Here is an 18,841-nt window from a genome sequence, read left to right as displayed (position 1 = left end):
TTTCATTAAATTGTCATTTTCACATATATATTCCACAAAGATGTTTTATTGCTTTTATAAATATTTTCTACACAAAAATCTCAACTCATTGCTCCATTCAGCACATGGAGGTTTTATAAAAATTTGATGTACAAAATTTTACACAGATCAAATACAGTACTTTGTTTGGAGTGTTGGTTACATTTGATAGAACAGACACGAGGGCAAGTAAGACAAACACTGAGATGTGTAAGGCAAAAAAAAGATTGGCACGGGGCATAATATGAGATTGAAGTCGTCTAATTAATCTCCAACACAATTCTCTTGACAAAAATCCAAACCCCAGGCACAGACCAACATCCTGTATTACATAAAACTTCAATGTAATCAAAGTCTTTCATCTGCTTATTTGGTGATGAATGTGAATGTCAGAAGAGTTGGCTGAGGTCTGTGTGTCTGTGCTTGGCGTAGCGCTACGTCACCTGATTGGCTCTAGTGTTTACTGCTAATGTCCTCGGAGTCGCTGATGTCACTGAGGGAGCATAGGCTGCTCTTCAGGGTGCTTCCCGTCCCGGCTTCAGTCAGACCTGCTGGGAACGGGACGGCTGAATTACAGACAGAACATGTCTCCAATACAGTCAATGTCATTCTGCTCCAGCGCATAGTAGAATGTAGCATTCGCAGATCTTTGTGTCGTTATTTAAGCCAACGAAACACAGACCTGATTTGGGACCTTTCCCTGTGGAAGTTCCCCAGACGCTGGTGCTTGGTGAGTCCAGACTTTTCTTCAGTGGTCCAGAGCCTTGAGCTGGTTTAGACATTTCCTGTCTGTCCTCTAAGGAGGAGACCAACCACTCGCTGCTCTCCTCCAGATCTGTGTACTGTCACCACAGACAGACAACATTAAGTAAAGCTAATGCTTCTTTTGCTCTATAAACAATATGTACACTTAAACGGAGGCTCCATCGTCTCACCGAGAGTTCCTGCACCTCATCTTTACTCTCTGGTAAGATGCTGACGCCCCCTGCTGGTTTCTTTACTCCTCTCTCTGCAAACGACTTCTCCATCTTTCTGGCCAGGACATTGATTTTGTTCTCTGCAAGAAACAGACAATTCATAAAATACGTAAATATCGTTTAGTCTAATTCGGAACAAACAAGAACCCAATCAAGACAAAACAAAGAGGTTAGTGCTGAGTTCACATCAAATTTTTGGCTAAATGACAAATCCTTTCCCCTGCCTCTCAATATATTTATTTTTATATTATACACATTGAAACACAATGAATGCTTACCTTTACCAAAGTTTTTCTTATCCACATTACCATTCTGGTCTTTGAAACTCTGGAGCTGTCTGGGGTCAATCTCCTGCAACACGCTGACCTCGGACCACTCGTCCTCCTCGTCCTCATCTTCGTCGCTGTCCGTCTTTGGGGCTGTGGTCTTCGGCACAACGCCCACTGGCCCCCAGGACTGTTGGGGGTTGGAGGAGAACGACTGCCGGCCTTGGACCGGACTGGCTTTGCTGCTTCTGATTTGGATTGGGGTCGCCTGTTTGAGTCTGGGTTGTGGTGCTTTGCCCCTCAGTGGTTTCTGAGGATGTTTCTCCTCCATGTACGAATCCTCGTCGTTAGATTCTTCATCTGAACTGAAAGGAGGCGTCCTCAGGAAGCACAGAAACAAGATTTTTTTTTAATATATAATCTTAAAATAGCTTGGTTAGCTTCCTTTTCAACCTTAAACTTGATTTGAAACAAATACCGACTCTATCCATCTATGTCGTGGTTGAATATCAGTGGACTATACGTATGCTATGATGGTACTAGTTCAGAAGTAAGGGGATGTTTATGGGGAAACTTTTCTACTTTAATTTTGTCTTTACCTGCTTGCGAAGGTTCTCGGAGCAGCCTTGGCGTTGGGTGTCGATGTCTTGGGTTGTGAGGCGCTCTTGGTTCTTGGTGCTGGCTGGGGGGTCTTGGACTGTTTGCCAGCTGGTCCAGAAATCACCTGGCTGGCTCTGGAGGGAAGGCTACTTGACCGAGGTCTGATCTGCAGCACTGCACACAGACACAGATGATGGCAGTTTAACGCAGTTAGCCGATCGGTGCGTCAGAGCTTAAATCAGCTTCGGTGGCGGCAAATGAGCTCTCGCAGTTTAGTCTGCTAGTTTTGGATGTACGCGGTCAAATCCAATTACTAGAATTTAAGCTTCGTCGTGAATACAATAGGATGCAACGCTCAGCAAGCTGAAATCAACTGCGGGGTTAGTTTTATTTTTTTTGTCTGTGGGCAGAATAGGAATGTAAACAGGTGATGTCATGTGATGACTCAGTCTTGGAAACTACCTTGAACTGACTGCCTGGATCTGGCCTGAGACTCAACAGCAGAGTCGCTGCCTCTCCTCTCACTGTCCAGCTTCCGCTCCACAGTGCTGACTATCGCCTCCCGCTGGCGCCAGTAGTCAGGCATCCCCTTCGTAACGCTGTCCCGTTTTGAATGCATCTTGGCCAGGAGGGAAGCGAGCTCCTTGCTCTTCAGACCGCTCTGATCCTGAGAAGAAGCAGAGGGAACAAAATCTAGCTTCTAGTTTTGAACAAAGACAAAGAAAGGCAGTTATCAAATGAAAGTTAAGAATGTTTTTAGAGATGTATGCTGTCTAAAACGTCTCAAGCTTCCTAAGCTCTACTTAAGTGTGGAACAACGCACAGACTTAACGCCCAGACGGTCCAGCCTCTGAATGAGAGACTGTTCAAGCTCTTTTTGCATCTCTTTCTTGATGTTGGGGTTTCTTTTCAGAGCACCGATGGTCGCCTTCTGCTTCTTCTCCGGTTGAGGCTCGGCCTTCTTCTCCACTGGCCTCTTCTCAGAGAGGCTGCTGGACTCTGTAAAGGGAAACTGCAGTCAGCAGTCAGTCTTGTATTGACAGTCAGACTTCAGTCATAAGGTAAATGCAAAAAACAAAAACCGAACAAACAAAAAACCCATGGACATGCACTCGGCAATTTTCACAGCAAGCTCCATGCCGTGGCTTCAGTCGGGTAGATGGATGCGACTGACATGAGGCAGGCATAAGTGGAGAAGCTAACAAGGCAACGGATTGACTTTGTGATGGAATAACTGACATGGCAGCCATGACAGAATGACCACGAGCTTTAACGCCTTTCGTGTCAGACCTGAAACACTGAAAGAAGGTCAGCCTGCAGCAGACTGATGCATCCATGCAGGTAGCATGCAGTTGATCGACTCCGCTGGTTTTACTGTCCAGTTTACCTTTGTCCTCTTCTGACAGCTCCTGTATAGGATCCAGGTTAAGAGCAAAGACTGGCTCCTCTAATTGGACAGCACATGGGGTCAAAGGTCATTGGGAGTCAGATGAAACAGGTGTTAACAGGGTGGAAACGTGGTAACAAGACTGCTTTACTCAGCGTTTTCTCCCTGCAATCCTTCATGCAGGAAAGCACATGCTCAGCCTCTCTGCGACAATGTTTGAATTGCTTCTGTGAACTCACCAAGTACAACCCTCTTCGGTTTTGGCTCCGGCGCTGGTGCGCTGATGGTGACTATCATTAAAAACAGAGAAGAGGATGGAAGCATGAGGATCATATATGCGGTTTCCCTTTAGTGGTAAATGAAAAACTGTTCCGTTGAAGAGTAGGGAAAAGAAATCCTTACCTGGTACCTCCACTACTTTGGTGGGTGGATTGGATGAAATATTCCTGATCTGGTTTAAAAAAAAAAAACAAAAAACAAAAACATGTATTACTGTCATACATGAAAACTTTGGTACAAATTTAAGTTTCATTTTTAAGCCAGCTGAGTGTCATCTAAAATGCCTCCTAACTCCTACTCATTGCACAGTCCCAGAGTCTGACAGATACTGTACAAATAACTTACAGCCTGTATGGACATTTAGATATTCAAGAGACAGCACGTCTACACTGTGTTTGTGTTGGGTTACTCGAGTGGTCATATTGGCTTGCTTCCAGCCAAGCAGTACAGCTTCTGTCAAATGTACAGTGTCATCGTTGTCGGAACTCAATCAAAGCTCATGTAGGAAACGCAGGATATCCTGAACAACGGCCGAACCTCCGCCTCGCTTCCTCTGACGACGTAATCGCTCTGGCTCCAGCGGTGCGAGCGTGAACGAGCACTGACCTGCTCCCTCTGAGCCTTGATGGTTTGCTCCTTCTCCTGCAGCTTCCTGCACAGGTCCTGCTGCTGCCTCTGGCTCCGCTCCTGTTGCTCGGCCACGGATGACTGCGTTCGGCTCAGCTCGTTCAGCAACTGGACGTCAACGGGAGGGGAGGGTGCAATGTTCAACCAAAGCCTTGTTAACTATTTCACACGTAGGTGCTTAAACTATGTGAACAAGTGTCACCCGTACTTGATTCTTCTCGGTCTCGTGCTGAGCTTTAATTTCTTGCAACCTGTATTCCCACTTCTTATCCTTGAAAAGAATATTTGAGCAAATTTTAGGTCCCAAAGTCACTTTTAGGGTGTGAGACGTGCGCTGTGTTCACACTGACCTGTTTCTTCAGCTGGTGCTCCAGCTTTTGCATGGCTTGTATCTGCATCTCCTTGTAGTTGTCCAGGTCTCTCTCAGGCAGCGTCTGGACAGGAGTGGGTGATTTTTCATGCTCTACCTTCTGATTCTGATTTGCTTCCTATGAATGAAAGAAACAGGTGAAAATGTAAATAAATAAAAAATGAAAAAAAGATTCACAATGATGAATGAAGCTCCTGAAAGGATCCTTGTCTTACATTGAGAGCCTGATTGTTTCGAGTGTACAGGAACTCCATCTCTCTGCGTATGCCCTGCCTGCTGTCTTCTATCTTTCTGTCTACGCGAGCCATCTCCTCGGCCTTAAATCGGTCCAGTTCTCTCAGCACCTCTCTGTGCACGAACTGCAGCTCTTTTTCCTGCAATTACACACAGATTTTTGTTCTGTCAAACAAGTCAAAGCCTCTCTTCCTTTGCTTGCTGTTTTATCTTTTGGTTTTCCTACCTGAGCTGTTTTGGCTTCCAAAGTCTGCTGCTGTAGAACAATCTGCTCCTTCAGGCTGCTGATCTCCAGTTTAAGGCTGTCAATCTGAGATTTCTTCTCACTGTCTGAACGCAGCTCTGGGAGGAAAAGGCAGTCACTGAGTGTAAGTCTTAACATTTCAGTCTCTTACACTGTTACACCTCTGTGCTTGTTTGTTTGGTGGTTGTCTTTTCTTTGTAGAAAGTTTGTTTTGTTGCCATGCTCAAACTGTTATGACTTACGAATGTCGTACTCGTCAGGATGTCTGCGCTGCATGTGACTCTGAAGAAAGGAGGAATTCAGGAAGGATTTTTCACAATGTGAACACTAAAAAAAAAAAAAAAAAAAAAAAAACAAGCACACAAAAACAGCATAAAGGTAATAAAATATCATCTTGGCTTTTTCAGCAAAATGCACAGTTCACATGAACTGACTGACTGTAAAAGAAGGAGTGAATGAAGTTTGAAATCGTGAGGTCAGCATAGAGAAGCTGATGGCAGGAGAATCTTTTGGGTTCCTGGGATGTGTTTCCACATGGACAGATAGCGTGAGTGATGCTGATTTGCTCCCTGCGGCAGGCGTCACCACACTCCAGCTCATTGACGCTTAACGAGAAGAGATGCCGCTTACACACACACGCATGTGCGCACAAATACACGCATCATGTGCTACATTTAAACCTGCAGCTCATTAGTTCATTCAAAGTTTAACCTGCTGCTACTGATATCTTGATTTAAAGTCAGGCCCATGGCAGTGAGAGCTGCCACTCTCTAAGTGAGGCAGCTATAATGTTTTGGGCCAGTAATTACTGTGGAAATTGGAAGTAAAATAAAATTAGCTCTCCAAAGAAAGAGCTGTGTGTTTGCTTTGTACCACTTGGTAGCGCAGGACATTTGCCGTGACAAGCAACAAATGTCAAAAGTGTGCAAAGAGCACACACGTGGTTTCTCTATCAATAATTGAGCCACCTCTGTTAGCTGAGCTGGTTGCGCACACCTAGCAACCACATGCTGTCGTGACACACTATATCTGTTGTCCTGGCAACAGCTTGGTCAGGTCAGCGGCAGCCAAACACTTGAAGAAGAGGGGGAGATTTTTGATTCCTCCTATAAATAGCCTAATGGAAACTGAGCTCTGTTGCCAAATAAAGACAACATTTAACAGCAACAGATGAAGATATACAAACACTCAAAGGACAAAATGCAGGACAAGTACACGTTTATACGATGGTGGGAGTCTGCCGGTCGGGTTGATTACTGCTTGTCACCCTTTTGTAAGTGGATTAAGAAAACTAATTGCCACCAGATGACACCACCTGCTCGCCAGCTCTAAATCCTATTCTTCTAGACTGAAAACAAAGCCTATTATAACCATCCCAAAACAAGTCGGCCAGAGCAAGTTTGGTTGTATATATATTATTGATCATGAAACCAATTTGCAATGCTCTGAGGAAAAAAAAACCTTCATCCATTTCTCTTTTTTCTCATCCAAACCGGGTCCGAAACGGACAAAGCAGGAGCTGTGAATAGACCTTGGGAACAATGACAGAGCGGCAGCCCTGAAGAGGAGACGTGAGAGGGGTGGGGGTGGTGGAGCTGGCTGTCTGTTTTCCATGCATGTGTGAAATGCAAATGGTGAGCAATAACCCCCCCCCCAGAGAGCGAGCGTTTAGCTTGTCAAGCGGTACCTTCTGGCTGTTGATGATCCGAGGTGTGAGCAAGGACTGCTGGGTACGAATAACCTTCTTCCTCTGCTTGAGCTCGGTCATCAGTGCCTTTACCTTCTCCTCCTGCTTGTTCTGCTGAGCCACCAGCAGCTCACGCTCCTTCCCGGCAATCGCCAGCCTCTCCTCTGTTGCGCGGAGATTGAGGGTTAGAAATTCCTGGCAGTGCAACAGCCACTCCACCGTGAGCTGGGCCAGCCGTAAGAGCTTGACCAGAGCCGGGTCCACGGGGCTCTGGCAACGCTGGCATCGCTCCCCGTCCAAGCTGCAGAAGGTCACCGTGTTGATGTGCTCCTGGAGGGTGTCCACGTCCAGCTGGCTAACCACCAAGTCTACGTCCACTGCATTAATCCGCCGCCAGTCCACGCTTTCCCTTCGTGGACGGAACTTGAAGGGCAGAACGGTGGAAGCTCCACTGGATGGCGTCATGCCTGGTGCAGAGGGCTGGCTGAGCGGGGAGTTCAGGAGGGACGGGATCCCTGCTGATGAGTGCGTCCCTTGGGTGTCACTTGCGTAGGGGTAGTAGACTCCGTCGTGAAAGGGCTGTGACAACAAACCAGAGAGATCATAAACCATCACTCAGAAGAGACACACAATGCAAGACGGAATCAATCACATCAGCATCATTTACAGGCAGAGAAAGACTTCCAGCATCAGCCGCCTCGCCACCGTCAGAGTCTCTGTCCCGGAGCTCCCCTTACCATCTTCGCCTCTGAAGGGGAAGAAACACACCGACGATCCGCCGTCTCTCTCCGGTTCCGCCCCCTGACAGCGGCCACGCGGGGCGTCGCGGCCGCTTCGTTACCAAGGAGACGCGCCCCGGCGTCCCTGGGGAGGGAAATGTTGTGAAAACATCGACAGCAATGAGCCCACGTTTCCCCACAGACCGGCAGCAAAAAGCACTTCTATGATTTCAAAACATAAAATAAATAACACCTGGATTATATCTGGTTCCCATGCCAACCGTGAAATCCGCCCGTCTGCTGCATCGCATTTCTCAAACGACCACTTCGTGTTGGGGCAGGCTTTTTTAATTCAAGCATATTTAACCCAAACAATGGCCTCACATGTTTGGACCTGCCCGAGGAACGGATAACATGTCTTCCTAAAGACCTCCAAACCCAAATCTTTGAAAGAATAATAATTAAAAAAAAAAAAAAAAAAAAGCTCAGCAGCTTCTAACTGCCCCCCGACATTTTCTTTTTGCCAACGCGTGGGCCAAAAGTTTAAAAAGCACATAAAGATGCATATTCATCACCAACAGTTGTTACAGTTAAAAGTCTACCTTTGCGTGACGCCATTTGGAGCAACTCACCGTAAAGTTTGTGTCGATTTTTTGTCGGTTTGGTGTGGTTTTCGGCCCCTCAGGCGGTTTTAGGGGGACGGCCCTTCTGGTCTCCACATTCCTCAATCTCAGAGGAGAAAAAAAGAAAAGACGCCATGAAGCTCAAAACTGTATACGTCACACGTCCGCTTTGTATTTTCAAAATAAAACCCTGACAACGATAAATCCTAAAGTGTGTTTTGTTTTTTTTTTAAGAAAATTTATATTTTACAGTAGAGTTCATTATATATTATCTATATCTCAGTAGGTGAATAGTTTACTATGTCTTTTGGGTGATGGCTTATGCAACTTGTTTTCTTTTTTTGTTTTGTTTAGCTGTTTTCCAACCACTCTTTTCTCCAGCTGTTTGCATGTTCAAAATAAAGACACTAGTCAGACGCAAGAACAACTGGAAAAGAAATATTAAGTAAATACAATTCGTAAGTTAACAGGTGATTTATTAAAGACTATCCTTTTCACAGCTTACCTTGTCGCTCAGGTCACCTTCACACACATTACACATTGGTTACTTTTTTTAAGTCCTTAAATCCAAATGTTTCACATTACTTCTATCACTTTACATTTGGAGTGAATAACAATTTCCATGTCATTTGAATGTGTTGAATATTGTTATTTTGAAACCATTTTAATTCGTTCTGCTTTAACTAGTTAATACCAAAATACTGACAGTCAACAATTCTTATAATTTAACATGAACGCCATATAAGCTATGAATGGTTGCTGCTCTACCTTTTTATTTATTTAATTTACTGTCAATTGCAGAATAAGAGAATTTGCAATTTCATCTATGGAAAAAAAAAGCAGATTAGGAGGTTGCTTCACTCTTATTTTGAAAGGCTAATGTCTTGGATTCCGCTGTGATTGCTGTAAATGGAAGCAGCTCAGGCTGTGGGGGGGGGGGGGGGGAGTAGGAGACCAAAGAACCTTAAAATGGGGAGTCTGAAAACAGGGATCGGAGGATCAGGGGTTTTAGACACCCCACCACTGAAACACCAACCTACAGCTGAAGCACATGGACCTCGATCCAAACATGAGAAGGACATGGAGGAAGCAAACAGCCTGAAACACTGACATCTACACAGCTCCAGGGATTCAAGCAAATTTCCAAAACTTTTCAAAATAGTCCAGGAGCTGTGCTGAACATTAGCTCCATCTTCTGGTTGAGTTCGTACCAGAGCTTTTCCTCATTTTAACATTTTGGTTTGGTTTGATTTCACTCCACAATGATCCCCGCTTTGAGCCTAAAATGATGGCACACCTTTGACATTGACACTATTCAGATCTTTCAGTCAAGAAAAAGACAAGATAAAAATACTTAATATTCATTATAAATCCTATATAATAAAGATCAGGCCTCCCCAAAAATTCCCCAAGAGAAATCTATCGCTGATGAGTAATCATCGATGTTGCTTTGGAAACTGTTGTATGGATTTTACACTTTGAGCCTTGAACAGTTACTCAAACAAAACCATCTCAAAGGGTACCGTTGCAGAAGGTCATGAGACTTTTTTCACAATAACTTTGAGAAGCAGCCACTTTGATCAGTTGGAGATATATTTCCTTTAAGTAGGAGACAGAATCCAGCAGGTTAGGTGGGTCCAAGTTTGAATGATGATGTTGTTCCTCTCATATTTGTGTGCTGAAGTCCAGATCGTTTCCAGGAGGATCATTTTACCAGCAGAGGTCAGTATGGATCCGATCATAGCTCTACAGGTCCTGTGGTTTTCCCTGCGGAGGAGTGATGGCGAGTCCTCCCTCCTGTCAGAGGAAACGCTGCCGGCCTCTGCTGTGATGGAGAGCGGCTGCAGGAGGCGACACAGCCTCTGATTTAATAAGGAGCACGGCTCAGCAGGGAGGATCCACATATATGAACATTTTTATACAAGCACATTCACTGCTGCCTCAGCTCGTTTTTTGGGGTGTTTCTTTTGAGCATTAATATTTGATTGCCATTTACAGGGCTGCCCTGTAACAAAGCGTGAGGTTGTGGTATTTTTTGTTTCTCGCATGCTGTCAAGAAACACTATGCGTGGACACATCCCAGCATGTTGAACTCTCCATCAGAGTCCCACAGCTGGGAGAGGCCAACTGTGTGCCATTTCCCTTGTCCCCAGACAGATTCATCGGACTTCTGATAAATAGAGATTTTAATTCTTCCAGACAGGCCCCTGTGACTGTTGGGACAGCCTGAAGCGAGCAAAGGAGACTCATCGCAGCCTGTGACGGGGGGGAGAGAGGCAGGCAGTTCTCGCCAGATGCATCACAATGAGGGGATGAAGTTCACCTGTTGGACATGACGCTGATGTGTTTGTTTCGGAACCCAGATCCAAGCCAGATTGGCATCTCTGTGGAAATTTCCTAGATGTTCATACAATCACTGTAGCCTCCAGGCTGAAGCTATGAAGCTTACTTAAAAAAAAAAAAAAAAAAAAAAAAAAACGAAAGAAAGAAAGAAAGAAAGAATCTAGCAGAGAGAAAGACACTCATGCGAGCAAAGAAGTTGCGGCGTTAAGATTAGTCATGCAGTAAAAAGAAGCAGGGGAGTGTGGAGGAAGAGGAGCGGACCTCTTGAGATGAGTAAGCACAGCCCTACACTCAATTTACTGCTTGATTTATGAGTTCATTTCCTGTGCAAAGTTCTCAGTGGGGGTGAGGTGGTATATCTTTCCCACTATAGGTAGCGGTGGCTCCACTTCCCAATCCCCCATGAGACTCACTCCTCCCCAGTCCAGGCCTTAGTGGGGCTATAAATAATGGCCGCTATAACAAGTACACATTGAACACAGAGAGGAGAAGATGCCTAAACATCTTTATTCATGAAGGAGGTTCTTATCTTCCCCTGCAGAGGACAGGATGGATCCAGAACACTAGGCATGCTGAAATGTTGCATCCAGTTATTCTTACTGTATTTCTGCTCTCCGATAAGCATCTTGAGATGTTTCCAAGAATTTGATGATAGCGCGGTGAAAAGAGACCTTTTTCTGCAGCTGAGTTTTTTGTGTGCGCACACAGGAATTTATACTTCAAGGAGAAACGCGTTCAAACAGTGATTTTTCAAAACAGTTTAGGAAGACGCAGCTTCAAAAGCGTGGGGGGGGGGGTTTCTACAATGACTCGCATCACAGCAACAACAACTTTCTGAAAACTGCTTTAGTATTTCTGTCAGGAGGAGAAATACAGACGCTTTAAAATGTCCATATGAAAACTCAACGATATAGCATGTATTTCAAAACATGCACAGAGGGGAATCATCTTGCATTTTGCCTGAAATACAAGGTCTTCGCATGATATATATTATTTTCCATAAAAGATAGCTTGCTACTGGTTGGATTAGTAAAGTTCTTTGCATGCCTACGCTACATTAACATTTGTGTTATTGCACTCTCTGTTTTAAAGGTCCCGCAATTGAAACAGAGCCTTAAGAAGAGCTGTCAGCGCTGCATTAACTTTGTGATATCAAAAAGAAAGCCCTCACCTGTGCACTCAGCTCCACCCACCTGGCTTAAAGGCTTTGGCTGCCCAGCTGCCCGCCCGTCTGGGCCTCTGGGACTTCCCCTGGCTGACGTCCACCCACGCTGGAATGGCACCGATCCACCTGGAGGGGTTGAATAAAAACAAACAAACAAAAAAGTAAATTATACTGTAATAAATGTTTTTGATTGAACTGTGGCATTACAAAAGGTGCTTTCGTTTCTGCTTCTTCTTCTTTTTTTTTTTAATAAAGGCATTTCTTAAAAAGAAAGTCTGACATGCTTGTGTGACCAAAATCCAGACAAATGGAAGTGTCAGCGCTTGCCACTGCCCGAACAACTTCTGAAGCCGAGCGGCTACGGGGCCCGCAACTGCCCACCAGTTTTCATCTCCAACACTTTGTTGTCTATTTTCAACAAGGCAGCCACAGGGGTCACAAGTGGTGAATCAGCCTGGTGGGAAGGAGAGATGAAAGAGCGGCACGGTGGGAAGGGGAGAAAGAGAGAAGCATCCCACCGTTTCCTTTCATTGTCCCCTATGAATGTTGCGCAGGTCAGAAAAGCTACCAGCAGTAAAGAAGTATATATAGTAGACAAATGACGAGGGTTCCACTGTTTCTTTTCCTCCCACTGAGCGAGGAGGTCTGGGCTGTATAAGGGCACATCAGACAGCAGCCGCGGCGGGTCCTTTTGAGGGAACACAGGTGACGGGCATCAAACATACAAAGAGAGTAATGTATGAGGAATGTGCTCATGAGTAGAAACCTAAACTCAGACTTTACTGTAAGACAAACTCCTGCTTGTTGCGTCATCGACAAACTCCACTACGTTGGGAAAGACCGATGAAACTTTCACGGATTTCCTGCTGGCGGCCGACAGTGTGAGCAATGGCCAGTCTGGTCCAAAGTTGGAAGAATCCACCCGCTGACGCTTAACGTCTGGATGATTAAGTGTTGTGTAGTGGGAGCTAGATATGTTAAGTTAAATATGAAGCTACAGCTGGCTGAAAGATTAGCTTAGTTTATTAGAAAAGCGAAACTATCTCTCATTTTTGTGTCGCGGTTTAATTTGATCGTTCAAAACAAAAAATAAACGTGACCTCCTGTGACGTCTCCTGTTTCAAGTCTGTTCCACTGCTTTACATAAACAGAAGAGATGGAGGGTCCCCAAAACTAATGAAGCTTTTAGCGCCCATTATTCCGCTTCACTCAAAGTGTGAGGAGGAGGAGAACGGGAGGGGTGAGAGTGAGGAGAAGAATGAAGGAGACGTGGACAAAGCAGGTGAGCAGGAAGGAGACGACAATGAGCCGACAGGAGGAGACACGGAGCATGGAAAGAACAGATGAAACAAAATAAGACGTGCATTAAATATTTTATGTGGCTTTAGTCGAAATAAACATAGAAATTAGGCGCCCAGAGAGTGTCAGAAGAAGAAAATGAGAGCAGAGTTAGCAAGAGTAAATAAAGTTTTTCTAAGTCTGTCTGATATTAGTCGATCTGCTGTCACATGTAAATACTACAATGTCTATTTTTAGGTGGCAGAGAAGAACATTTTTACAATAGTTTCATTTGACAAATGCACCTATTTCCTCTTTTTTTTTTTTTTTTTTTTACCTTTTCACCTGCTGTCCCAGTTACTCCAGAGTTTTCAGGCGCTGAACCCAGACGTTGCTGCGCTGACCCAACTTTGGGTTGGGTTGGGTCTGGACGGGCAAAGACAGAGACGTTGATGCCGACAGCCTCGGCCGTTCCCCCGAATGGCTCTCATCAGCATAAACTGCGGGCAGGGAAGCAACATGGAGAGTGAAAAAAACAGTTACTGACCTTGTCGTCTTTGCAGGCAGCTGTTGTGCAATTAAGTTCTGTGTTCTGAAGCTATAACTGCCTTTACTGGTCGTCGTTTGTCGTGTTTTGTGCGACTAATTAGCTGCAGAGGAGACAATCTGCTTTCCTGTTTACGCCAGCTGATGCGTGCCCAGTTAAAGGTCACGGATGTATCTGTGTAAGATTGTTTGAAATGGAAGGTGGCGCGATGGAGATCCGTTTTGCCTTTGTCATCGTCCTTTGTTGCTATTGCTTGTTGTGTTGTGGTTGCATGCTGATGGAAATGGCTGTTTTTCCTGGGCATGTTTTCCCCAAATGATTTCAAAAAAGGCTCGAAAACAGTCCACGCAGCTGCTGTGAATTGGGAAAAAGAAGAAGGAAAAAAAAAAAAAAGTTCCCTTGGGGTAAGTTTGGGCTAAGGCCAAAATATTCACAATGTCATTTTCTGGCCCGAGCTAAATGTCAGCTGTTGATTTTATCGTTTAACTCTGAAAAGTTACTCCGAAGAGAAACAAAGTCTTTCAATCAAGAGGTGAGTTTTTCCCTTTTGTTAATTTAACTCCCCGTTCCATTTGCCGATTTCCGAGGTGCAGCTTCCCACCTTGTGTTGAGGTTTGCAAATTATTCTTAAAAATAGCACTCAACAGGAATCCAACAAGGCAACATGTAATTTCTGTCTCACACTTGCTCGAGCAAACTTGCCGCAGGCTAAAATAGCACCACGTTATGACATTAGGAGGAGTAATTATTTGTTCGCCGTTGCTCTTCTGCTTTCTTACCTAGAGGCTCTAATTATAGTATCCTCTTAGTATGAAGTTAAAAGGCAATTGGCAAAGTGCTGCTTGTGATCTTTGTTCTCGGTGATATATCGATACTACAGGAGGCATTGTTTTAATTTGAGTTATCTTGACTATAATGTTAAATCAAACCTTGCTAACAGCCACAATTGGGGCTTTATGAATCTCGCCCTGCACTGAAATTTAGTTCAAGGGAGCGGCGGTCTTTGCTGTCCTTTGGGCAAACCTATTAGAGCCCAAATGTTACTTTTGACAGTTTGAACAAATGAGGAAAGAGAGAAGCAGATAACTGTCGCTCCCTTTGAGCTATGGCGGCCATCCAGCGTGGCCTCCTTTGTATTCAGAGAGCACCTCGTTTTTGTGTCAGCGTGGTACAAGAGAAGCACTTAACGTGACATTTAGAGATGATCAGAGATTCTCTCTGGAGGACGGAGAGAGGGAGAAAAGAACCAATGATGTTATCGCGGACTTGTGTTTTAAATGCCAGGAGGGGTGCGTCGCCAGAGAGCTTTGGCCACAGAGATAAGTGAATAACCCGGCCTCTGGTCTTGCACCTCTTGCACCGGTTCTGGGGCTCACGTTAAGCTTCGTCTGAAATGGCTTCATCTCGTTTCGATCAGATATGATCTTTTAAGGCTCAAAGAACAATCTTTGTAGATTGTACATTATGGCTGCTGTTATCCATAGAAGAAATCCTCACATGCACGGTGCATTTTAAATAGTCGGCCACAGGCTAGGACACGCTGGGCTTTATGAGTGGGCGACACAAGCTCTCCGGGATTCTAAATCTTAACCAGATGGTCCTAATACACATCCTAACAGTGATTTCAATGCCTTTTTTTTTTTTTTAAAGACACTCTGTCCCCTGAATAATGCTGGAAATCTTCTTTCCATTACTACGAGACTAAATATCTTTTATTGATGTGGGTTTATCCTGGTGGGACCGCCACAACAAGACAGCATGAATATTTAACAGGTAGAGAAAGGTCACTTCTCTGGTATTTTGATTGAGCTAAATCAATCATCTCTTCTGTGTGAAATTTGTTTCAATTAAAGCAGACGTCGCCTCAGGACACAGAGCTTTTTCACGCAGATAGTCTCCCAGCAGTTTCCGAACGGATGAATTTACTGAACTCCGCGAAACAAGCATTTGAATGTTCTCAAATGTGAGACATTCATCTACGCGGGCAAATCCACCTGTCTTAACGTAGTGTAGGTAAGCATTTGCGCTTTGTGCAGGAAATGTCTTGGCACTTGGTACGAGGCGGAGCAGCTCCTCCGTACCTTCCAATAAATCAGGCAGCGAGCTAGATGTATGAAGATAGAGCTGCATAGTGATGAAGCTGCTACACGGGAGCGGAGTTTAGGAAACAAGGTTAGCCATTCGTCACAAGTCGTCCCGCCGTATATCTGCAGAACTTCCACAGGCTCGCTCATCCATTTGTCTCTGATGCCGCGACTCTTTCCTCCTTCTCCTCTGCCCCTTTTTTTTTTTTTTTTTTGGCTTCTTCACAGCGTCAGACACCTTGGGGATCAGTTTCCTTAGAAATGGCACCTAATGTAGGAGGAGAGCATGAAAGAAGCATGGAAATATTAATACTGTCAACAGTGACAGCTGGATATTGTGGGCAGCTGAATAGATTTTAGCGGGAAGAGCTGGAGAGAGAGAGGTGTCTGGTTCTGTACTGCAGCAAACATCACCTCTTGTTTTGGAAACATCCTTTTTATTTCTGCAATCTTATTTCGCCATTTTCCATCATCTTGAACTACTTCCCTTTGTAGACTTGTTTCTCACTCAGTGATGTGCTTATATCCTATGTGTACTTACCCGAGGAATAATCCATTTGTACATTTCTCGCCATCTCAGGGCTCCTTGAATATTTAAGGCTTTGATGTTTGGTGTCTAATGCAGTTACCTAAGCAGCTCGCTATAACTGGCCTCACAGAGATTTTCCTGCAAGCTTCCCCTATTTTCTGCAATGTGTCTGGATTGCGACAGTAAAGTATCCTTTTGAAGCTTCTCCTTGCTGCCTCTCGGGAAGGTGTTTTCCGTAGATAATGACTTATTTCAATTCACACCTCACCCAAAGAGTGCTGCGCAAAACTTTTTTTTTTTTTTTTTTTACTCCCCCTTTTTGGAATGTCTTTCCTCAAGGCTTGAGTACCTGCAAATGTTGTGACATGAATTTAATCACGACCCATAAGCTTAAATACACATGGCTGACCATTATTATTCCATCTCCATGGTTAATTCAGCAAAGAGGCCCGGATGCCAGATTGCCTGGATTGATGCAATTAAAAAAAAAAACAAACAAACAAACAAACAAACTGAGGCATAAACAAGACTAGAGAGCGGGACAGCCTCCAGTGTAAATGTGCCTGGAATGTGTGACGACCAAATTCATGCGGGAGGCAGTCTGTGAAATAGTGAAGTGGCCCCTGGAGTTATTGGGCACCAGGCCCTGACAGGCCCTGAGTCAGCTCGGAGGCGAGCTCGCCTGGCACAGGCTCGCTCCGGCTGGACGGACCGCTCGTACCTGTGACTGCACTGTCCAGAATATTTGACTCGTTACTATAGAACCAGGTGTTTATTAGTTATGTTAGTTTACTATTAACATCACTATGTCAATGTGCTTTCCATTGTGGACGAGCTCAGAGCAGAATTTCACTGCTTCAACTTTATAAGCACAGTAATGCATTCAATTCCAAGATTAGACTCAAGTATTCACGCTAAGCTATGCCTTATCACCTTAATTCTTCACAATTAAATGACAAAACTCATTTCCCAAAATGTCAAACTATTCTTTTTCAGCTTCGAAAATAATCAAGTCAGTTAAGAAACAATCAGATTTCATCACTGCCATGTTCTCAAGGTGCCAAAGTTTGCTAATGTTTCATTCTTCCTGAAGCAGGAGATATCAAATTCGTCATCAACATTTGTGATCGTTTGTAATCCGAGTTCTCGATCTGGTCATCTTTGGTCTTTTACACCATACATTTAAATGATTTGAGGTTCTGGGATATTGCGATATAAGTATCTGTAATGGCCATCTAATTTTTGTTTTTAATTTAATGGTCATCTTACTCAGTCATGAAAGCAAGTGACAGTTTCTCTTTGTGCCCAAAGATGGATGATGTGTGCGTTTGGCGCAAATGAATGAAATTCAATTAAATCATCTATTCTTTGGAGTTATGAGAGCGTGAGTCCGAACATTTATTTCATAATTATGGGTTGATTTTCATGAAATTAAATTAACCATTGCCCATGCCATTCATTTCTTTGTATCCTACTGCACTCTTCCGTTGCTGATGAAGTGAATAAAAACATGCTCTTTTCACAGTGAGTACATCGAACGCGGGTGTTGAATTTCACAGGATAAAAGAAAAAAAACAAAACAGTGGCACTAAGAAGTCACCATGTAAACAAACATCCACTTCCCAAAGAAAGCCTCACAACACAGTCACAGAACGGACTTTTTAAGATGAAGAAGTGGTTCTCACACGGCACGGTTCAAAGAGGAAAAACTCCTCAGAACACACTGGCCTAATTAAACTGCTTAGGTGCGTGCGAATTGTTGGAGAGGCCTGTTAACACAGGCGGGAGGATACATAAATAAATTCATCAGTAACGAGCTTTGGCGACTGTCAGTTTTCCTTTCCTTTTGCCTTGATCAGAAATTCAGTTCTCACATCAATAATCAAATTTCACTCCAGGGTTTCACTATGAAAACCAATTTTTTTTGCTGCGTTTCAAAGGTTCACTCCAGAACGAAGAAGAAATATTAATTGGAAGATTCTTACAGGATTGGTTGAGACAATTCCGACCCTCAATTTCTTGTTATTCCTTTATTCTACATCAGATTACACTTCTGTTAGTCTCCTCAATAAACCCCATTCAATTTCACAAAGTGCCTCTATTGTCCTTGAATATGTACAGCACAGGCCAAAAGTTTGGACACACTTTCCTATTCATTTGAATGAGAAGGTGTGTCCAAACTTTTGGCCTGTACTGTACATTGTACCCATACATAGTACAAAGAGCAAAGTAATCTTATGAAATATATTCTTTTAGATGCCAGCAATTTATGGAAGGTCACAGTTTACTTTAGTTTTTTCCTGCCCCTGACAGCAACAACTGCTACTCATAGTAGTGGTATAATATAATTCGGATGACTGCTGGTAACTGCGCTGTTGAAATGAAAGGGTCATACAAGTATGTTCATATCTTTCAAAACGATATCGCACAGCAGTGAACTCATTGGAGTCAGAAAATGTCAGTCAGAAATATGTGATCTTAATTTTCAGGTCTATTCTGCAGTGAAGCCTGACGAGTGAAATTACAGTAATTCTCCTTTTTATTCGGCGCCTTGAATCAACTACTCAGGAAGTGACAAGCAGAGCCTGCTTTGAGGAGACAATAAACATCCATCAGCGCTGATGGTACAAACAGGAAGGCTGATTAGACGATGGCAGGACACACCGCCATCAGCAGTGTCCCCACAGCTTCAATTACCTGCTCTCAAATGCAGATTGTATCACGGGCCTTCTGTCCAACAATTGGTGGACGGTAGCGGGCCGATCCTGGCTTTTCCACAATGGCGCTACCAAGATGCACGGCGTGGGCCAACAGCTTCTTCGCGTGGGCCAGGAGGAGAGAGTGTCCCTTTTGATTAAATGTTG

At 44.2% G+C, this 18,841-nt stretch overlaps 1 protein-coding gene across 6 annotated transcripts; it reads right to left on the bottom strand.

The window, feature by feature from the left end:
• Positions 1-28: 28 nt before the first annotated feature.
• Positions 29-11,659, bottom strand: dzip1 (DAZ interacting zinc finger protein 1). 6 transcript variants are annotated; one of them, XM_029514282.1, is made up of 20 exons: positions 11,568-11,659; positions 8,041-8,137; positions 7,427-7,553; positions 6,690-7,268; positions 5,245-5,284; positions 4,985-5,100; positions 4,740-4,898; positions 4,505-4,642; positions 4,363-4,425; positions 4,134-4,262; positions 3,651-3,699; positions 3,488-3,538; positions 3,249-3,308; positions 2,685-2,860; positions 2,324-2,528; positions 1,861-2,035; positions 1,274-1,641; positions 954-1,075; positions 701-860; positions 29-569 (listed from the first exon to the last, which is right to left on the bottom strand). In XM_029514282.1, the coding sequence occupies exons 3-20, from the start codon at positions 7,427-7,429 to the stop codon at positions 472-474; spliced, it is 2,691 nt and encodes an 896-aa protein (XP_029370142.1). In that variant the 5' UTR covers positions 7,430-7,553; positions 8,041-8,137; positions 11,568-11,659; the 3' UTR covers positions 29-471. The 6 variants fall into 6 exon arrangements, with proteins under 6 accessions (XP_029370142.1, XP_029370124.1, XP_029370159.1 ...); XM_029514264.1 differs by having other exon boundaries at positions 5,245-5,329; positions 11,568-11,658; XM_029514299.1 differs by having other exon boundaries at positions 5,245-5,329; positions 7,357-7,553; positions 11,568-11,657.
• Positions 11,660-18,841: the final 7,182 nt, after the last annotated feature.

Source organism: Echeneis naucrates, chromosome 2 (assembly GCF_900963305.1).
Source record: "Echeneis naucrates chromosome 2, fEcheNa1.1, whole genome shotgun sequence".
Lineage (NCBI taxonomy): Eukaryota > Metazoa > Chordata > Actinopteri > Carangiformes > Echeneidae > Echeneis > Echeneis naucrates.
This window is presented reverse-complemented; position numbering and strand designations above follow the sequence as displayed.